The sequence below is a fragment of the Bos indicus genome, chromosome 24 (genome assembly GCF_029378745.1).
Source record: "Bos indicus isolate NIAB-ARS_2022 breed Sahiwal x Tharparkar chromosome 24, NIAB-ARS_B.indTharparkar_mat_pri_1.0, whole genome shotgun sequence".
Taxonomy (NCBI): domain Eukaryota; kingdom Metazoa; phylum Chordata; class Mammalia; order Artiodactyla; family Bovidae; genus Bos; species Bos indicus.
Window position 1 is genome coordinate 42,261,675 of NC_091783.1, and position 20,764 is coordinate 42,282,438.

General features: G+C 43.2%; 1 protein-coding gene across 3 annotated transcripts in view; it reads left to right on the forward strand.

The window, feature by feature from the left end:
• The window catches only part of VAPA (VAMP associated protein A), a 36,035-nt gene extending 15,813 nt beyond the window's left edge, over nt 1–20,222 (forward strand). For 2 of the 3 annotated variants that reach the window (XM_019986625.2, XM_070778952.1), the window contains exons 2-7: nt 3,423–3,575; nt 6,441–6,544; nt 6,960–7,040; nt 13,535–13,669; nt 17,452–17,625; nt 19,445–20,222. In XM_019986625.2, coding sequence (XP_019842184.1) covers nt 3,423–3,575; nt 6,441–6,544; nt 6,960–7,040; nt 13,535–13,669; nt 17,452–17,625; nt 19,445–19,603 — 806 coding nt within the window. In that variant the 3' untranslated portion in view covers nt 19,604–20,222. The remainder of the gene's footprint in view (nt 1–3,422; nt 3,576–6,440; nt 6,545–6,959; nt 7,041–13,534; nt 13,670–17,451; nt 17,626–19,444) is intronic. The other variant, XM_070778953.1, reaches the window with a different exon arrangement.
• The last annotated feature ends 542 nt before the right edge of the window (nt 20,223–20,764 follow it).

The window sequence follows — 20,764 nt, forward strand, 5'->3', positions numbered from 1 at the left end:
AGAATTATCAGAGAGTCAGTAGCAGTGCAGTCACGGCCCAGGCTCAGAAATGGAACTTGGCTTCAGCAGAGCCCTCCTCCTTTCCCTGCACAGCTAACTACTCTTTTTTACGGTGACCATCTGCATGTTTTTCTAAACAGTTTAAACACCTAAGCATTAGGTGTTTAAAACACAGGATATTAGTAAAGCTGGAGAGTATTGATAGAATGCAGTAGTTTTTAACCTTATTTGACACAGTATCCCATTTTAACATTTTATATTTTGTAGTGCCCAGTATTGTATTCTGAGATGAAATTCATGTATGAATTACAACTACCAATGTACATAGTGAAAATCTTAATATATGCCCTGACTATAGCATACAGGAGAAGAAACTGGATTTGTAATAAAATAGGCATTTCGATGTGTAAGTGTTGGGTATGACTGTACTGGAAGACTAGTAGAAGATCTATCCTATGTAGACTGTACTAGATGTAGTGTATCTGTATATAGATAGATAGATAGTACATCTATATAGACTGTACTGGAAGACTAATGAAGTAGCCGGATGCCTGTGACCTCCCTCAACAAGTGAGCTTTAAGGGAAGTGAGGCAAGAGTTGTCTGGTGGAGGCTGACTGGTTTTCTCTAACGTCTTGAAATCAGGGCGAGAGAATCTTTGTGCATGTGGGTGCACTCACATGACCGTCACCCACACACGTGTGCTGACTGTCCCAGACCTGTTGCAGGATTCACATGTCCTGAGTGGCATTGCTGTTGGTAGAATAATTTTCTGTATTGGTGAACTCACATTTTAGATTTTTGGACAAAGAGAGAACAGAGTTTTTGCAATAGATGTATTTCTGGAAAAGAGTTTTTTTTTTTTTTTTTTTTTTAGCAGTGTGGCTGTCTGGAGGGCTGTGTGCAGGTTTGGTGGGCCCTTGACTGCACGGGTCTGCCTGGGCGTCACAGAACACTGCTGTCCTGTTCCTTCCCCCAGCAGCAGCGCCTCCATTCCTCCCGTCAGACAGAATACCTACATTTAATTTCGTGAGATTCTCAGAGTTTCTGTGACCCACAAAGTGTAACATATCTCTACCTGAACCTGCTTCTAGCTATAAATCTGGTTCTTACGCTTGTGGTCATTAGTACTTGGTGATTTTGCATTTTAACCTGGAAAATGGCTTTGGACTCTGAACTGTCTGCTGGAAGCAACCCTTATTGAGAGACTTGGTTAGAGGGACAAAGCGGTGCAGAAAACCTTAGATGCATTTGTTAGGTGGGTTTGTTACAGGTGATTTTACATTTTACTGAGGAGGTTAACATATTCAGTTAAGAATTTGGTTTTAGTGAATTTTTTTTCTTTTGACGTATTATTTTCATCTTTAGATAGTTTGCATTTTTATGTCTAGAAAGATCACAGTCTGTTAATTTAAGATTTATATTCCCTGATGTGCAATCTAAAATGTGAGTAGTGTTTCAGAATTCATGTTGATGAAATTGACACATGGTCATTTAAAAAATCAGTTTAAAAAAACAGTTATTTTACCTTATTTTGAATAGTTCGCACTTTCCTCTAAAATAGGGGAGATTTTAGAAATTGAATTTAAAATGACAAGGTTATATAATTATGTTATGAAAATGCAGGATTGTTCTAAATTAAGATTCGTAAAATGTTAGCTGTTTTACTAAGAAACTTCTGAAAACAAACTTAAAAATTATACTTAGCGGTAATGTTAAAATCCTAGTTGAAATAATAACATAAAAATTGACACGTTCTCAGTTACCTGTAGTAACTTGTGGATTTTGAGAATGTTAGGAAATGGGATCTGTCTCTCTAAGATTCATAGTTTTACCAGTGGATTCACATGGCAGAATGTAGCTGGGGGCTTCCCCTTACTCCCGGGATGGGTGTGTGGGGATGGGGTGTCAGCTGCTTGTCAAAACGTGCAAGCAGTCGTTGTGCTGGGAGGAGCAGCAAGGATGTGCAGTAATGTGCAGATACAGTGAGTGACTCGACCGTGAAGTGAAAGCTGAAGTGAAAGCGAGCTGTCCAAGAGATTGTAGTTCTCGTGTAGATTGTATATGTTAAAAAAAAAAAGCCTACTTGTTGATTTAAATACCTGTTTCATGTTAAAATTTTTTCTATAACTGGTTCTCTGCCTTTGTGTTTTCTTCTAATGTTCTCTTATTTCTAGCTCCTCCCTCTCATCCCAGTTCCAAATCTTTGTTAGAAAATATCTTATAACTCAAAAAACTTTTAAGCACAGATTAGAATTAATTATTTCCTTGGGCTTGAAGTAAGTGCTTTTTCCTGGCCTTTGATTTGAAGTCTCTCTTTTCCTCTCCTCTTATCAGTTTGGTCTGCTTTCCACCCCGCCCTCCTCACACTGTCCTTCATTTTTGTGTGTTGTTCCCTTCAAGCCTTTGTCTTAGATAACTTCCCACTACTGAGCAAAGTGGGAAACTTGTTTGGCAGAGTTGGGGAATTTTCTCAGTCTGGGATCCTTACTAGAAACATTTTAAAGCATACTAGAAATATTTTACAGTTTTAAAAGACATGTTTATTCTCGTTTATTTAATTTCAGCCTTGAAATTTGATTTCAGCCTTCTAAAGGTTTTTTTTTTCCGTTTAGAAACCACTTAAAATTGCTTTTGGGTTAGTGAGAAGTGTGTGGTTGTTGATTCTCATGGGGACATATTTTTTAAGTTCTATCTTCTGTCTCCTTATTAACCAGTATTCAGTTTATTGTCTAAATCTGCATAAAATGTCTTTAGGCTTTTCTTGAACTGAGAACTGTACTGTTTCTCTGCACCCCACTCTCCCCCTTTTTTAAAAACAAAAAACGGTCTTAGATTTACTTAATTCAGGCAGGACTGCATCACCGTTTGGTTTCTTTGTTTTGCAATTTTATGTTTGGGTGTTGAACCAAAGTTTAAAAAACCTTTGTATGTAGAGCATTTGACACAGTTATCTTAGTCAGCATGTGATGAACATGAGTGAGAGAAGGAGCGAGTGAGGGGATCAAAGCTGATGGAGCTGGGGTGGGACCACCTGTCTCTGGGCCTGCTGGCTTTAGGTGGAGAGACTTTGCCCTTGGCTCGGTCAGGTAAGTCTGAAGACGGGCTCTGGTTTGCAGGGCACTGGAGAACCGATCTTTTCAGTAATGTGGTAAGCATGTACTGGGAGAATACAGTTTGGGGCTTATTTCGTAAGTTGTGAAACTTTCAGAACACATTTTACTTGATGAAAACAAGAAAAGTTCGAGTAGGAATTTTATGGGTTGGTTAGCAACGAAGGAGAGAGCACGGCTCCTTGAGTCCCCACCTGTACGTGGACTTCATAAAGTCAAGGTTTTGTTTGTCCAGTTTTGAATACTGTTTTTGTGTGGGTGTGAATCCAATTACATTCCCCCCCCTGTTTTTGTTTCTTAAATCTTACAGGCCCCTTCACAGATGTAGTCACTACAAACCTTAAGTTGCGAAATCCTTCAGATCGAAAAGTGTGTTTCAAAGTGAAGACGACAGCGCCTCGTCGGTACTGTGTGCGGCCCAACAGTGGGATCATTGACCCCGGCTTGACTGTGACCGTTTCAGGTAGCACATGTTCATGCTGCCCTCCCTGTGTGCACACTGCTGCAGAGACAGTGGAGTGGGGTGTGTTTGAGGGTGGGGTGGGCTGAAAGCAGTCACTGTCCGTCTAAAATGTTATGTTGTTCTTTATTTCTGCAGCTTACTACCACCACGTCCTTTGCCCTTACTATTTGGTCTTTGAAATTTTGTATCAGTTTTGGCTTTTCTCATCTCTCCCATAGATAACTAGCTGGTACGCTTTACATGCAGCTATTGAGGGATTATTCTCAGTCTTTTGCTTAAGAATGTACAGTGTATATCTTTGGCCAGTAACTTACAGTAGTTGATGAGGCTTCTGTCTTTACTGTGAATGCCATGTCAGTTTTGTGGCCCTTCTGTGTTTACTTGAAGTCCGGGGCCCATGGTGGCTCCTTCCTCACATGGATTGCTTGCTCCTGCCGTGGAGCACAGTCAGTGCCCCCAGACTGCTCCTTCTTCCCTCATGACACCGTCTCACAGTGGAGGCAGGAAGGTAGTCGAGGGTACAGGTTACTTAATGGCAGCGCCTCTCAGGCCCCACACCAAGACAAGTTACTCCTGTTTTCCGGCCGTGGTTCTCACCTTTGTGAAGGCCTGTCATAGCAGCACGGGCTTCTCCAGAGTAGAGTCTCTGCGGATACAGCCCAGATGTGTGTGTGTCAAAGCACACAGAGTATCCTGGGTAATCCTGACAGGTGTGACTAAGACAGCACACAGTTCTGTATCAGTGTTCCAGTTTGCAGGCCCACAGAGCCGGCTGGGGGCTGGCTCCTTGAGACGTTTTGCGGTGGAACCTGATGCGCGGCAGTTGAGGCCAGATCGCAGTCAGGGTTTGTGGGGCACCGAATCCTCCCTCGGTCCCTAGCCCCGGACGCAGAGCCTGGAGGCCCCGGAGAAGGAGTTTTATGGTGTGGCAGCCGGGCAGGCTTGCTGTCGTGTTTGTCCGAGCTGTCGGTTCATGGGAAAGGTGGCGGGCAGTGAGAAGAGTATGCAGTGGGCACGTGTGTTCTGGCAGTTGCTCTCTAAGGCCACAAGCCTACAGCTCAATTGGAAGAAGATAAAATAATTTCTATCCACATGGTTAAAAATGGGTTTTGGCGCAAGCATCTGTCCCCTAGGATTCCATGGAACTATTCAGAGGGACTTTCTTGGAGGGTTCTAATTCACGGAGCTTTTCCGGTATTAGTGTTTTTTAAGAATATGTATATATTTCTCAAAGCACTTTCTCCCACAGTAAGCCCCACCTTGTATTGAGCATCTGAGTTACTAAGACCTCCAGACACACTGGTTCCTGTGTCCACACGCATCCTTGACGCCTTTTCTCCAGTTGGAGCTTGGCACTCCAGCTTAGTGCAGCACCTCAGTGGGTGAGGGGTTCTCCATTAACACTTCGTCCAGCAGCCCTCCTTGATTGACTGCATATTCACTTAGCACGCACTTTTATGGATTAAGATTGTCTTTCTCTTGTTATGAGGTCTGTCAGCAAGTCACCATCACATCTTTGTTTGGAGTTTTCTTTTTATTCAGTTTCTAGTGAATATCCTGGGGTGGTTGTTCAGTGAAAGGTGTTCCTGGAGATAGATTGTGCATTATCTGGATAAATTTACTTATTTATGGCTGCTGGTTCTTTGTTGCTGCATGGGTATTCTCTAGTTGTGGTGCACAAACTTCTCATTGCCGTGGCTTCTCTTGTGCAGAGCACAGGCTTTAGGTACTCGGGCTCAGTAGTTGTGGTTCCTGGGCTCCAGAGCACAGGCTCAGTAGTTGTGTACCAAGGGCTTATTAGTTGCCCTGTGGCCTGTGGGATCTTCCTGGATCAAGGATTGAACCCGTGTCTCCTGCATTGGCAGGCAGATTCTTTGCCACTGAGCCACCAGGGACTCCCCCTATCTTGTGCATTTTCTACTGCTGTGTATTTGGCCGTTAAAATTTTTTTTTTTACCATAATGGGAGTTAAGGATCTCTCAGACGGACCTTATAAAGAAGAAGTTCTTATATAATTGCTATTTCTTGGATTTGCTTAATTTCATCTGAGTTTTTGAAAATGTTGACATCTATCTTAGAAATAATCTAAATATTAGCAGGGAAGTTAACTCCACAGTATTGTGTACATATTTTGTGGAATTGCTGATTCATTCTTTATAATCGCTTATTAGATTATATTACATAATTTCAACCATACAGAGCCTCTAAAAAATCTCTTGTAGGCCATTGAAAACCATAAATGCTTGGGAAAAAATTTTAAATATAATTAGTAGGACAGTGGGAAAAGTTCAGAAATGATGAGGCTGTATGGTTTCCTTCTACACTTTGTTGGTTTAGACTCATTTAAACACACTGATAAACTCTTGAATAGGTGTTTATTTAAAATCTATTTTAGAAAAAGCTAGTTATATTGAAGCACTAATAAATGGTAATGAGTTTTAAGTTACCTAGAATTTCTCTTATAAATATTCTAGTTGTCTGATTTTAAGAGCTGTTATCACTAAATACTAATGTGAAAACTAAATTTATAAGTGGTTTTAAATACAAATTTACTAGATTTTGAGTTTATAGGCATTGTAATAGTTAACGTTAGCAAAGTTTTGAAAATTTTCCAAACTTAAGTTTAGAGAGGGAAATTATAGATACTTATTTTTTTAAATAGCCATTTATTTTGTGGGTTGTTAAAGATGTAGCAAATTAAAAACGTAGACAAGGTAAAAATAATTGAAAATCATAAAACTGATTCTGAATCAACTTTAATAATCCAGTGTTTCTTGCAACTTTCCTGGTTTTCTTTAAATTTTCAAATTAGTGAGTGAGTGCTGGGAACGGTCAAAAGTCAGTGATGTGTCCTTTCTTCTGCAGTAATGCTGCAGCCTTTTGACTATGACCCCAATGAGAAGAGTAAACACAAGTTCATGGTACAGACCATCTTTGCTCCACCAAACATTTCAGACATGGAAGCTGTGGTGAGTAGAGAAATTGAACAGAAATCTTTTGGGGGAATGTTGTTTAAACTTGGGTTTTGTTTAGTTCTTCATTGAGAAACCTACTTTTTAAAATTAAAAAGATCTGTGCATCTCTTCTCTATGGATAATCCTAACTCATGTCAAGAATGAAGGAATTTTGAAGTCGTATTTGTTAGAGACAGTTTAGAAGTGCATTGCTAACAGTGAAGCCTGGTCGTTTCTAGGGATGTTAGTGTGGTTTTAATGGTGGTGACAGTAGCTCTTGTAAGGTTCTGTAGAAAGTTCTGTGGCACCTGGAAACCTCCCAGCCTGTCTCCAGGCAGCTACACTAACCCTTTGGTTATCCCTTGAGAGGAAACCTACTTATCGCAATTGTATTTCCTCTGTCTCATTGTTTGGTTTCCTTTGTTTTTAGTGGAAAGAAGCGAAACCCGATGAATTAATGGATTCTAAATTGAGATGTGTATTTGAAATGCCCAATGAAAATGATAAATTGGTAAGTAGAAAAATTTAAGAAAATTGGAAGCTGCTCAGCTCTTACACTGAGATTTAACTTCTGCTGCTGGTTTTGGCCTTGGTGGGTGTGTGATGCATGATATAGCTGTTCTAGATTCGATGCCTAGGCTTTTTTTAAAAACATGGTGTGGACGTGCTCATTTCATGTTACAACATTTTGTTTGTTCAAGAGGAAAAGTACTTTTAGATACTTTTGATTAAAAGTATGATTAAAAAAGAAATAATTAAAAAAGCTGCATGATGGAGAAGAACCATCTCTTCCTACCAAAATCTTACCACTTAAACCACTTCAAGTTCTTTGTTAGAATAAGATGTGTGTATACATAAATATAATTAAGTTACAGACATAAACTGCTTTTTGGCAGCTATACCTGCAGCCTAGGGGTAAGATTTAATTTAGATGGACAAACATTTATTCCAGATTTGGCTATTCCCAGGTATTTTGTTCACTATTGTTATTGGTCAAAATAATTCTGATTTTATCCCTTAGTAAATGATTTTTATGTTGTGTTTTGATTAGTGTGAGGCAAATAAAATTTGAGAGACAGTTTAAAAAGTAGCCTTAGAGAATGGGTTGTAGTTGCTTTCTCTGTTCCTTTTGTGAAATGCAAATTTGAATTTTTTCTGTGGTTTTTAGGAGGGACTTGAGGGGTCGGTAGATTTGTGTGCATGTGATTTAACACATAAAGTAATATGAACACATAGCATTGTTTGGCACAATTAGGTTATAATCTTACATGACTGTTGTCTTTGCTCTGGAGGCCATTTGCCCTGTTGAAAAGTAAACTTGGAGGTTAAATACATGGGCTCGATTATTGTGCTGCTTTTTGAGGATAAGCTGAAATGAAAAAGTGCCTGAGTGGTAATTAGGTGTTGACCAAATCATTTATTGTGTTTTTAATGCCTTTTTAAGGGGATCTTAAAATATTTGCCAAAGACAGAATGTGAACACATGTTCTTACTGGAGAGCAAGGTTCTGGTGGTGCAACAGCACTGAAGTTTTGACACTTCCCACATGGAGTTCACATTCTTTTTTCGCTGAGGCTGCCAGGAGGCTAATAGCTTGCGTAGTTCTTACTGGAACCAAGAAAGCACAGTAGCACGTTGTCTGGGTTGACTTGTTTTATTTCTAGTTTTGTTGAGCTGTAGTTGACATGCTGTGTAAGTTTAAGGTGTCAGCATAAAGACTAGTCTTCCATACGTTGTGAAATGATTACTGCAGTAAGTTTAGGTAACATCCATTGTCTCATACAACTACCAAAAAAACAGTTTTCCCCTGTGATCAGAACTCTTAGGATCTGCTCTCTTAAAAGGTGTTGAGTGTACCACACAGCGGTGTTAACTGTAGTCACCATGCTATATGTTACATCCCCAGTTCTTGTTTATCTGGGGGTATGTATCTTCTGACCACCTTTATCCAGTTGCTCCTCCCCATACCCGACTCTTATAGCCACAGACCTAATCTGTTTCTGAGAGTTTGGGACTTTGTTGTTGTTTTAAGATTCCATGTGTAAGTGAGCTCATCATACAGTATTTGTCTTTCTCTCACTTCACTTAGTATAATGCCCCTAAAGTTCATCCATGTTGTCACAAATGGCAGGGTTTCCTTTTTAATGGCTGGATAATATTCCATTGTATACACGCATTCCAGTCTGTGCGTATACACCACAGCTGCTTCATCCATTCTCTTGATGGGCACTTAGGTTGCCCCATGTCTTGTCTGTCGTAGATGCTGCTGCTGTGTGAACATGGAGCTGCAGGTATCTCTTCCACACAGGCTGTCCTTCCCTTCAGATATGTTCCAGGAGGCAGCGTTCATTGGAATAGGGCTGACTTGTTTTAAAAACACATTTGGGTATTTTCTCACTTTTATGAGCTTTATGATTTTTACAGTTGTTAAATAAGCACAGAGCTGTCTTTCAACTGGGCTTCTCTTATGCTCTGGATTGGAGAGCATTTGAGATTATAATCTGAAAAGGGCCGGGACCCAGGTAGTATTGGAAACCAAACCAGAGATTGAGGGAAATGACATGACTCTGATAGATGGGCCCGGCCATCTTCCACCTTAAACAGGGAAGGAAGTAGCAGGGGCACCAGACAGAGGTGTAGCCCAGATTATCCAGCTAGAGTGGCTTTGGGTCTGCTAAAGGCTTGAACAGATACTGCGTGGTGAGCTCAGAACCCCGCACCATGGAGCTAAAGCCAAAGTAGTTTGGTCCTAAAAGTTTTCCAGAGCAGGTTGTTAGTAACCTGGAGTGTGTTCAGCAATTTCAAAGTTCGCCAGAGAGTGGCTGATCCTGAGCTTGATATGCTGGCTGCAGAAGGATGTTCACTTATTGAACTACTTGGACTTGCAGTATAGTTTTTACTGACCAATTAAATTATAGGGGATACTTGCTAAAGGTAATGAGTTTTTAAAAGCAATTGACTATGAAACCTTTAAATACCTAGAAAAATGAACAGTAAGTTAACCCCTGTGAACCAGCTTGATTTTCTCTCATCTCCATCACTTCCCATCTCACATACTGTGTGAAGTCACATCTCAGACATAATTAATGAATTAATTTCAATCCGTTATTATTTCCGTATATATTGTTCAAAGCGAAGGGTATTAAGAAGAGTAGAAGAGTGAAGCCACCACTGTCGTTAGTCTTTGAAAGTTTAATGCGTCATTAACATCACACTGCCAGGCGGAGTCACAAGTGTCATCTGGACGTTTGTAGTTTGTTGGATTTGAAATCAAACATACTGCTCTTGGATGATATGTTTCTTAAGACTCTTAAACTGTATATTCCCTTGTTTTCCTCTTGAACATTGTTTATTGAATCAGGTTTGTCCTATAGAGTTGCCTGTAGCCTGGCTTTTGTTGGTTGCATCCTTCAGATGTCATCTAACTTTTCTGCTGTTTTTGGTATTTCCCGTAATCGAATCTAGAGACTGGATTAAATTGAGGCTTATTTTTTGCTGGTGAGGGAGAGGGCAGGACTGCTGTATAGATGATTATCTGTTCTTTCAGGGAGGCACATAGTGTCTTTTTTGTTTTGAAGCTAGCAGCTGTTGGTGTGTAGACAGTGGTTCCCAGCCAGGGGACATTTGTCCATGTCTGGAGGCATTTTTGGTTGTCACAGCCATTGGGGTGGCGGGGGGGCGGGGGGCGGGGGGCGGTGTCTACAGGCAGCTAGTGGGTAGAGGCCAGGAACACACTCACAGGACCTTTCCCAGAGCAAAGATTCTCTAGCCCTAAACGTCAGTAAAGTTGAAAGTGAGAAGACGTGGTTTAGGTCCATTAATTCACTGAAGGTTGGGTAGTGGTGGTTCTGTCACTCCTGCCTCATTGTGTTAGAAGTACGTGGCGCTCATCTGATGCTTGCTGGTACAGTCAGGGGCGGAGTTCTCAGTCTTTCTTAGGTTAGAGGCCTCCACTCACTGTGTCCTTCTGACGATATGTTCCATTAGCTTTGCCACCTCCTTCCTTTTCTCCTCTTTGCTGTGTTCTGTGGACTCTCAGACTTAAACTCATTTGTGTTTCAGCCCCTTAGAGTTTCCATGTTGGTACCAGGTGTTCTGTAAAATACTCATTTGGAAAACTGTTCCTGCTTAAACTCATTCTTGTGGTGCTGCTAACCTGCAGGTTCTATAAGAAACCCCTGTGACACAGGGATCACTGAAGTGGGTGCAGCCTGCCCCAGACCTGCCATCTGAATTGTTGATTAGTGACTTCCTGTTGAGGTGTCAGCTTTCCCTTGTGTCAAAATCTTTATAGAAAATGTGAAGCATCAAAGTAACCAAACCTGGAATGTTTATAATATAAAAAATACAAAGTTTTTGTGTGTTTGTTATAATGGTTAAGGATGAAACCTTATATATATGTATGGATACACACACGTGTGTGTAAAAGTACATTTGAAACACCTCTTTTCTAATGCTTTATTCATCTACTGATGAGACCCTGTTGGTAAGACCCTAATGGAATCTTGCCACTCCAGTTCAGTGTTAACTACAGACGATGTTAATGAAACTGCTCTAAGATCATAGTGTCTTTGACATACTACTTTCTTTCTAACAGCCATAGGTACAGTTATGAAATTACTTCATACCCCATTTCTGTATATGTATCTTCACTTTAGTAAGAACTTTGTTTATTAGGGAATTAGGGCATCATTGAGTCGTGGTTTGCATAGATAAAGTTTGTCAGTTTACTACAGATAAATTGGTTAGGTGCCATATGAAGCTGAATGCTGTCTACACAAATTGATTAAGGAGGACACTCCCTTATTCAAGGAAAACACACTTGAAAACAGTAGCATGTATTTTTAGAAGTAAAGTACGAAACATTTTTTAGTATGTAGTACGATTATAGTGTAGTAAATTCCTATGGTGACATGGTTTCACCTCTTATTTAGTTTGTTCGTTTATATGTTTTTAAAAGTGTGTTAATTTCCACAAAATTCAATTTAGTCTTGACCAAGTTGCTGGTGACAGCCTGTGGTTTAATACACAACTCTGTCCAGATGGCACTCGCCTTGTGTTCAGCGCTTAGAGTGTGGACCTGAAGAGAAGCCCATGCCAGTTAGCGGCCCCTTCCACATTCACTCTGAAGAGTTGCCCATCTGAATTTAGGACCTTTAGTAATCCATTTAGAAAGCTTTAGTTAATATCCAAAGCTGATAGATGGTGCGGTAGCTATCATAGTTGTTATACTTTGTTCTCAGAGTTGGTGTAGGCAGCAAGTCTCAGCGTTGTGATGTTGACTCAGTGTGTCTTAACGTTTGGTACCCCATCCCCTCTCACCCCTGCCCGCAGCCCCTCACCCACCTCCCTGAGCCACCCCAAAGAAGTAGACAGTCAGTTAAGCACATGAGGTACGGCACCCTGTGTGAGGATCCGTGTCTGTTCAGGTGTGCTGTTAGTTCTTGGCGTTTGCTGTTCCTAAAGGCAGTTGGAAAAGAGTATGTTATTATGTTGTTGATTTCCTTAGGGTTTTTAGAACCTTGATGCCAAATATATAACTAAGAAAATGAAGGTTTTGGTTATCTTGTAGGAAGGGTGCTAGTATACTGGTTGAGTCCATGTATTTTTTTGTCTATTGTTTAGGGAGGTCATTTTTGTGATGAAACAGTCATAATGTATTTGAACCATCATTAGAATATGGGCTTCTTTTTGGGAAATAGGTCTCTGATTTGGATCGTACCTAGAATGGTCTAGGAGTCCAAGAAACCTTTCATTTTAGAATGAAAAGAGGTCCTGTTACTAACACTTCCTGGCCAGTTCTGCTTTTAGGCACTGAGACTTGTGGCCCCCAGTCCTCAGGGTCCTGAGCACGTTGGTGGTGCGTTTTAGTAAGTTCATGGCAAGCGCAGTTGTCTGAGTTATTAACGCTTGTTAGTTATGATTATCTCTGTATTGTGAAATCTGACGTCCAGTTACTGTTCATGGTTTTAAATTAACTTGTTAGTAATGATATTTGATCACTTAATTCTGTTGAAATAAAATTTTTTTTTTTAGGCCACCAACTTTACTTGACATTTTCCAAATTTTAAAAAAGTATTACATTTCATTTATAAGCCCTCCATTTAACATCTGTTAATGACATTTGCTTTATGATACAATGTTATTTTCAAGGAAAAAATACTTATCATAATGAAGAGTGAAGGGCAGTCAAGAAAGGGAACCTCAGGGGTCCTGTGTATAAAGATTTTTTATGATTAAGTGTGCATTATTTTCTGTTGAGATAAAGAACAGATTGGCGACAGTGCCTTATCAGGTAAGATGGAGAGGTCTTATCATAGTTATGTATAGTGACCTGGATATTAGTAAGTATTATTTGAGTCTGCTACAGCCTTTTTGTATGGTATTATCTTTAAGTGTGTTAAAGGAATTTGAGAAGATAGAGAACTGTGGAGATACAGTGGTGTGCTAGAATGCTGTGTGTGTGTTTGTGTCTTGATCCTGGGAGGCAGGTAGGGGTGTGTGCACGCGCATGTTTGTGTTTGTGGGAGGGGTGTCTGTGCTGAAAACAGAAGTGTATAAATATATTGTAATTTTTGAACCCTTGGAAAAATTTATTTAATTTAAACATTATTCAAGTTGAGTGTTTTCAAAGGTAAGAAAACTGAAGTGCTTGTTCTTCAGGTATTGACAAGTATTCATTAGTAACAAAAATTAGAAGCCACGCAGGTAGAAGGTCCTCATTCTAGGACAACATGAGGCTGGCCTAAGGTTAATAAGGTTTATGCATTTAGTTTAGTGAACGTAATGCAAGTTGATTGTAGCTAATTCATAGAAAAACTTCAAAAAGGTACTTTTTGCTTTAACATAACTATTATTTATTACTATTTCTTATGTTTGACACGTCTTTATAGAATAAGTTGAATGTTGAGAGCCTAATGATCTCTGTGTTAGTCATCCCCAGTCCCTCGCAGGAGTGGTCAGAGCTCGGTGTGAATCTGAGACTGTGTTTCCCCTGCACCTCAGGGTCTCGCTCCTCCAGGGCCCGCCGTGGCCGTCGCTCCGCTGAGCAGCATCAACAGCACAGGCACAGCACCTACCACTTATAGTGCGAAGAATGAGCCCAGGGCCTTCAGTGTGTTCAAACAGGAGAAGCAGAAGGTTTGTTTCAGGGAGCTGACAGATAGACGAGTCTGCCAGTGTCACTGATCACGGTGACGTAGTCACTGAGCACGTGCGAGGTATTTATTGTGAGTGTTTTATGTGCAGTAACTAGAACTGAAAATTTCAGCTATGTTTAAAATGACAGCAGAACCACAGTCACTTAAAAACTACGCATGCAAATTCTTCTCTTTTAACATCCCAGTCGTGAGCAGAACAGTGTAAATGGGAGCATTATTATGAAGTGGGCATGCTTTTTCACTGTCGCTGAGGTTTGGGGAGCATCTTCTGGGAAAAATCTGATGGGGGCAGCAGGTGTCAGTCAAGGGGGAGGAGCTGGTGGATGTCACTCTCCAGGCAGGTGTTTTATGTTTATACATAAGAAAGATCAGTGAGATTTCTGCCTCACATCTGTCCCATGCAGCTGACGGTCACTGTCTTTAACTGTTGGTGCCCCCGGGGGAGAATGGTGGCAGGAGCCCTACAGATCTGAGGTCACATTTGAGTTTTAGTGTCTCCGTGTGTGCGCCTTTGTGTATGCTTGTGTGCACCTAACATCCAGTTGAGTACGACACTGGCACACCTGTCGACCTTGACCTCCTGGGGGTGTCCCTGGTGCCATAGGCTGCCTCTCTCTCGCATTTCCTGCTTCTGGGGAGCTCTGGCTTTCAGAGAACACGTACACTAAGGCTTCAAAACCTACTCCTTTCTCTAAAGGCCTAATACTTTCTAACAGTTTTGTGATTTTAGTTTAGACTGCAGATGTATTGATATTTTGGTAACTTTATATTCAACACTGCCTCCTCTCAGCTGAGGTCTTATTTGAGCCTCCTGCGGTTTCCTGCTGCAGCTCTGGGCTTTGCTCTTTACCCCCTGCACATGCCCTGGACCCCTCACTCCCCCAGGAGCCACGAGTGTTGCCCTGGTGTGCGTTCTTTCCCTCCTCTGTCCATCCCAGGGCTTCAGTGCAGAAACCATATTTGCCTTTTATCGCACCTTTCCTTTTCTGGCAGCCCCTAAGCCCTCACTTTTTCTAATTATCCCTAAAGGGAATAATTCAGAGTATTATTGGAACTGAGATTCTAAAGGAGGCTTTCTAAAAAGTACAGCGGTAAATTCATCTCCTAGGTGGAGGGGCTTACTGCTGATAGGCTGAGTCATGTGAAACAGGGCAGCATGCTCTTCGTGGTACCATGGCCTTGACTGCTGAGTCTCTTCCGAGTTGCAGTGTTAGATGTGCGCAGCGTCACTGCTCCTTGGCTGCTCGGCGTCACAGCTTGTTGAATGCCTCCAGTTGGTGTCCAGACGGGTTCAGAAGAACCCATCTCCTCTTTGGGGGAGCGCCTGAAGCAACTCTGGAGGAGGGACCATGCAGTGGAGCCTGTAGTTAGGTCCCAGCAGCCTTGGTGTCTCCAGCTTGTCCCACACCAGTGACGCCCCCCACTCAACCCTTCTTTAGCCACCCCGAGTTAGCTTCTGTATGCTTCCACTGTAAAGTAGTTAATCAGTAAATTGGATTTCCTTTCCCCTGCTGTGTGTGCTGACTGGTTTGTAGGGACCTGAATCTTGTGATCACAGGGTGTGTGTGCACGTACTCAGTGTGACTATCTCATGACCTGTTGGGCTCACTTCTGACAAGTGTTTAGGCTTCACTATTATCCCATGCATTCTACTCTTTAACATGTATGCACCACAGATTGGTCATGACATTTCTTTTCCTTTTCCTTATAAAGGCAATATAACTACATTAAGGAAAATTTTCAATTAAAAGATCTCATTCTGTCACTGTGAGATGCTGTCAGTTGAGGTGGTATTTAAAATCCCAGAGTGGGAGCTTCCCATCAGATGTTAATAAGAGTGAAATGTTTAAGTAACTTTGGTAAGGCACAGAATAGTATTTAGTGACATCATGTCATTTAGAATGACACTTAAAAGATGTACGTATAAATGAATAAAGAAAGATTTAAAAGTTAAATGTATGCTGAGTTTATAAAACATGCATATGAAAGAATATTGGAAGATAATACAGGAATAATAGTTATGTTGAATTGATGAGAGAATGGGAGGTAATTTCCTCTCTTATATTCTCAATTTTCTAGAATTTCAAAAATTTGTTCAAAAATAAAAAGCCATTTGGGAAGAATTTGATGAGTCCTCATTCTAATTTTGTCTTTGCTTGGTTGACCTTTTGTATCTCCTGTTAATTTCTTAGTTTTCTGGCATGAGGGTGATACTCTTTCCCCGAGTTGTGGTATCGTGGACCGTTGGTCTTCATGGAGGCAGGAAGGCCGTGTGCCATCCTGGTTCCCAGTCGCTGGGCTGCTTTCAGGTGGAAAGTGAGAAGTCTTGGGAAGCCATTTTGAAGTGAACTCTAGTGACTATGAAGGAAAGGAAGAGAGAAGCTATTGGTGGAGGGTACCATCGTCTGAAACGGGATTTTTAGCAGACCTGAGGGGCTTGGCTGGAAAGGGAGAGAGGGAGGAGGAGGCTCGCACAGAAGCAGAGAGGATCATGAAGCAAGCTTCTTGTACCCGGCCCGGCGGGGATGCTTCGGAGAGAGAGGGGGATCTGAGTGTTGACTGGGACCTCAGTATAATCAGTGGTGTTCATTTTTACATGGATCTAGACATAGCAATCAGAGCACAACCCCTTCATAGGAAGTATGTCTTGTCCCCACTTGTACTCAGTGTGAATTCCAGAACTGGGATGCTGTGGCAGTTGTTGACTGTAATTAAATCCTCTGGTGAGTACTGTGGAACCTGCCGTAAAGTTGACTTTGAAAATGTTTTTGGTAGAATTTTATATCTGAATAAAGCAGTTTATACCTTGCTATCTGAAAAGTTAAATTTTTAGCAAGTAAAATTTTAATTGAAGACAAGACTTGCTGTGCTAGTCCTGTTGGGGTGCTTGAAGGTGGAGAGGAGGTTCAGGTGGACAGGTGTCCAGTTGAGGCTCAGGGCACCTGGGGGCCCGCCGGGTCACATGGGTCAGTGCTGGCCTGACTTAAGACGAGGGGGTTGTAATTTAGAGTGCCAGAGCACCACTTTGGCCCTGTACTGAATCTGATGACTTACAGCAGGGAGTGTTACTTCATAAACGTGGGGGCCACTCATGTTTGAGCGCAGTTGTCCGGCGGACTCTCCCTGCCTGCTTTTTCCCCATGACACGTGTTTGTGCTCATTATCTCCTCTTCAGGCTCCAGGTCCTCCAGTGACTTTTTTCTGTGAACAGAACTTGGGTTTTCTCTCACGCATTTCTCTTAGGTGGTCTGATTTCATTTGAGTGGTTGCGACTGCATCCCCCTGCCCTCCGGCACCTCACTCGGGCTGCAGAATCAGCACTGACCGTGAACTTTGTGTGTGGATCCGGGCAGGCATCCCTCAGTGTCCTTGTTGAGTGACCACTGGCTGGGGTGCTGGGTTTAGGGGTGAACGCACAGACGAGTGACTCTTGCTCTCCCAGACTTTGAGGTGTGGTAGGAAAGAATCTTGGAGGACGATGTGAGCTGCATGCTCGCTGCTCTGGGGTGGGAGGTGGGTGCAGAGCAGGGAGCCACGTGCTCGGACCTTGGTGACCACTCGTGCTCACTGTTGTCCTGTAGAGCTGGTCACAGGGGACCAGATGTTGGACATTTTAAAACCGTTAATAATGAAATTGAAACCTGTCAGAACTTGCTGTGTAAATAATTTCTTGGACAAGGATGTGGAGTTTAAGTTTTGTTTAAAACCAGTAAGGAGAGTTGTCAGTTGACAAACTCCCCGCCTGCTATCTTTGTGATGCAGAACGACATGGAACCCAGCAAAGCCGTTCCCCTGAACGCTGCGAAGCAGGACGGGCCCGTGCCAAAGCCGCACAGCGTTTCCCTCAGTGACACCGAGACGAGGAAGCTCGTGGAGGAGTGCAAGCGGCTGCAGGGGGAGATGATGAAGCTGTCGGAAGAGAACCGGCTCCTGAGGGTGAGTGCCCGCCCGGCCCCACTCGGCAGCGGCCTGGGCGCTGGGGGCCGGCCTGGCCTTGCCGCTTTCTCGCTCGCTGGAGCAGCCTCCGTGCCCGGGCCTGGCCTCGTCGGTTGCGGCAGCAGTGCCGTCCCCGCGAGGAGCCCCTGTCGTCCAGGGCGGGCCACCAGGGTGTGCTTCGTTGGAATTAAGATGTGCTGTGATCACATAGTGCAAGAAAAATCCCTGTTTTGTATTGTTATGTTGAAATAATATTGAATTCTGTTGGATTCAGTAAAAGATATATTATTAAAGCTAATTTTATCAATTTTGGTACCTTTTTAATGGGCTTAGAAAATTTTAAATTTCATGCATGACTCCCATTGAAGGCTCCTCTGAGGTGGCTTGACCTGTGCTGAGATGGTTTTTCTGGCTGTTTCTCCCTCTCCCAAGCCCCTCTCCAAGGCCCCTGCCTCGAGCACCTACCTGGAGGGTGGAGAGATGGTCTCTGTTTCACAACCACGCACAGCCCCATGCACTTGTAAGGGGGCTGCTGTTTGCACTTTGCCTTTACCTGCCGTGACCTCAGTTCTGTGTTTGGTGGACGGTGTGCTCCCCAGCGTGCTGAGCCCAGGTGTTCAGAGAGCTGAGGCCTGAATGCCAAGAACTGCCAGGCTGAGCACGCTGGGAGACAGGTGGTGGAATTGACTGATGTTCTCTAGGAGATGCTGTTTGAAGAAGCATCCTGCTTTTTAAAAGATAAAAGAACCTTGAAGGCCACTGGTGCACTGAGTTGACCTCTGGCCCTTTAACAGCTCACATCGAGGCTGGCATTGCGGCAGCCTCCCTGGGCAGGATCTCCCACTGCCCTTCACCTCCCCACCCCCTCTTCCTCATCCAGCCTGTTCATTGGAGTCTCCTGTGAGCTCTTACCTCATGTCCGGGCCGCACCCCAAACCCAGGGAGGCAGAGTCATCTGGAGTGCCTTTTAAAGTTCTCTCTGGGACTGAGAGTCATTTTGGTGTCCACATAGGACTAACCGGAACAAGACCCAAACCCACAGCCCCTCCGAGCAGCCGGGCATACAGGCAGACAGCATGACGCCAAGGGCATGTGGTGTTACTGATGAATGCACGGCGGCGGGGCGGGGGGAGTGCGAGAAGCGAGACCAGCATGTGCTGAGGATGTGAAGCGTTGCCCCCTCTCTGGTCACAGTGGTAGGCCAGGTGAAGCCAACTGCCTTAGTGCAGAGGTGTGGGTGTTTTCCAGTGTCATTCTGCAGCTGGTGAAGTGTCGTAACAGCCTCCTACTTTGAGTGACTGTTGTCGTGTTACTGAGAACCTTGTCCCCTAAAATCCCAGGCTGACTGTCAGAAACTGCTGTGTGAGACAGCATCAGTCAGGATGGAGCAGCCGCTCTGGTCTGGAAGTGGAGATCACCTTGCAGAAAAGTGGTCTCCAGTCCAGGTGCAGAGCCTTGGGCCTGGGTCCTGCGAGCAGCTCTCCCCCTCTTTTGTGTCCCTTCTTTCTTACAAAACAGGGTCCTGTGTCTCCTCCGTGGTCCAGGCCAGGTGCTAGCCCTTTACTCACACCCTCCCTCTCCCCCAGTCCCGCGAGGTCCCGGCTCTCCCTGTGTGGGGCTGGCTTGCCACGTGTGTGTAAGCCGGACTCTGACTAGCACTGACTGTTTCTGGTCGTCTGTGGCTGAAGGGCCGTTTGTGAGGACACTGTGGGCCCCGGGTCACCTGCGTACGGCTCTGTTGTCTGTCTCTGGGTTTGTAGCTTGTGGTCTGATGCCATTTGTTTTTGAAATCTCTTTTTGTGCCTGTGTTTTTTCCTAGGATGAAGGCTTACGGCTCAGGAAGGTAGCACATTCGGAAAAACCTGGATCCACCTCAGCTGTGTCCTTCAGAGAGAACGTCACCAGTCCTCTTCCTTCACTTCTTGTTGTCATTGCAGCCATTTTCATTGGATTCTTTCTAGGGAAATTCATCTTGTAGAGTGAAGCATGCAGAGTGCTCTTTCTTTTTTTCCTCTTGACCAGAAAAGATTCGTTTACCTGCCATCTCACTGGTAGTGTGGCCCACGGTGACCATGTGGCCCACGGTGACCATGCTTTGTGTGTACAGCGTCATGTAGGCCTCGCCCGTAACGGTCTCACGGTTAGAAAGAAACGCGTAAGAGCAGAGTGCTGGGCTCCGGACAGCGCCACCGCCACCAGACCGTCCCTAGCAGGCGTCATTGCACATTCAGTCCTTTATGAAATTCATAAATAAAGAATTGTTCTTTCTTTGTGGTTTTAATAAGAGTTCAAGAATTGTTCAGAGTCTTGTAAATGTTATTTTAATAATCCCTTTAAATTTTATCTGTTGCTGTTACCTCTTGAAATATGATTTATTTAGATTGCTAATCCCACTCATTCAGGAAATGCCAAGAGGTATTCTGTGGGGAAATGGTGCCTCGTACAGTGTAAATTTTCTCCTTCACCTTTGCTAATATCATGGCAGAATCTTTCTTATCCCTTGTGAGGCAGTTGTTGACTGAGTTTTTCATCCTTCCAATCCTGTCCCATGGTATTTAACACAAAAATAATAAAACTGTTAACAGATTCTTGCTCGATAGCTTGTGTCTGTTGTGTCCTGAGGCGGGTGTCAGGGAGCGCGCTGTGTGGCGATCTGGGTTATGAAACGCATGACTCACCTCACGGAAACCCTTGCAGGTGTCATGGTGTTTGTGGTTCAAAGGCCTCGTTCCTTTAAGGAAAGGAATTGGTAAGATTTCAGGACACTTGTGGTATTTTAGAAGGTCATAATCCGTTTGTCTTCAAGATAATACAAAATAAGCAAATATCGTGAGAATTAAAAAAAAGTGCTGTGATGTCAGTCAGTTTACGTGTCTGCCCTGTGGTGCGATTCTGTTTAATTTACCCTGTTCTCAGGTTCTTTGAGTGTCTATCTTCTCGAGAAAGACTAATTTTCCTTGGTTCTAATCACTGCTTTTTGACCAGCCTAGTGATTTTGTAGCATCTCGGAATAACACTTAAATGTACCCCCGCAGTTCGCCCCCACCCCGGTCCAATTTGACATGTGAGGTAACTTCCATTATGGAATTTTGGTATTACTGAGTAAGCCTGGGGAATTCCTTTGTGAAAAATGACCTTC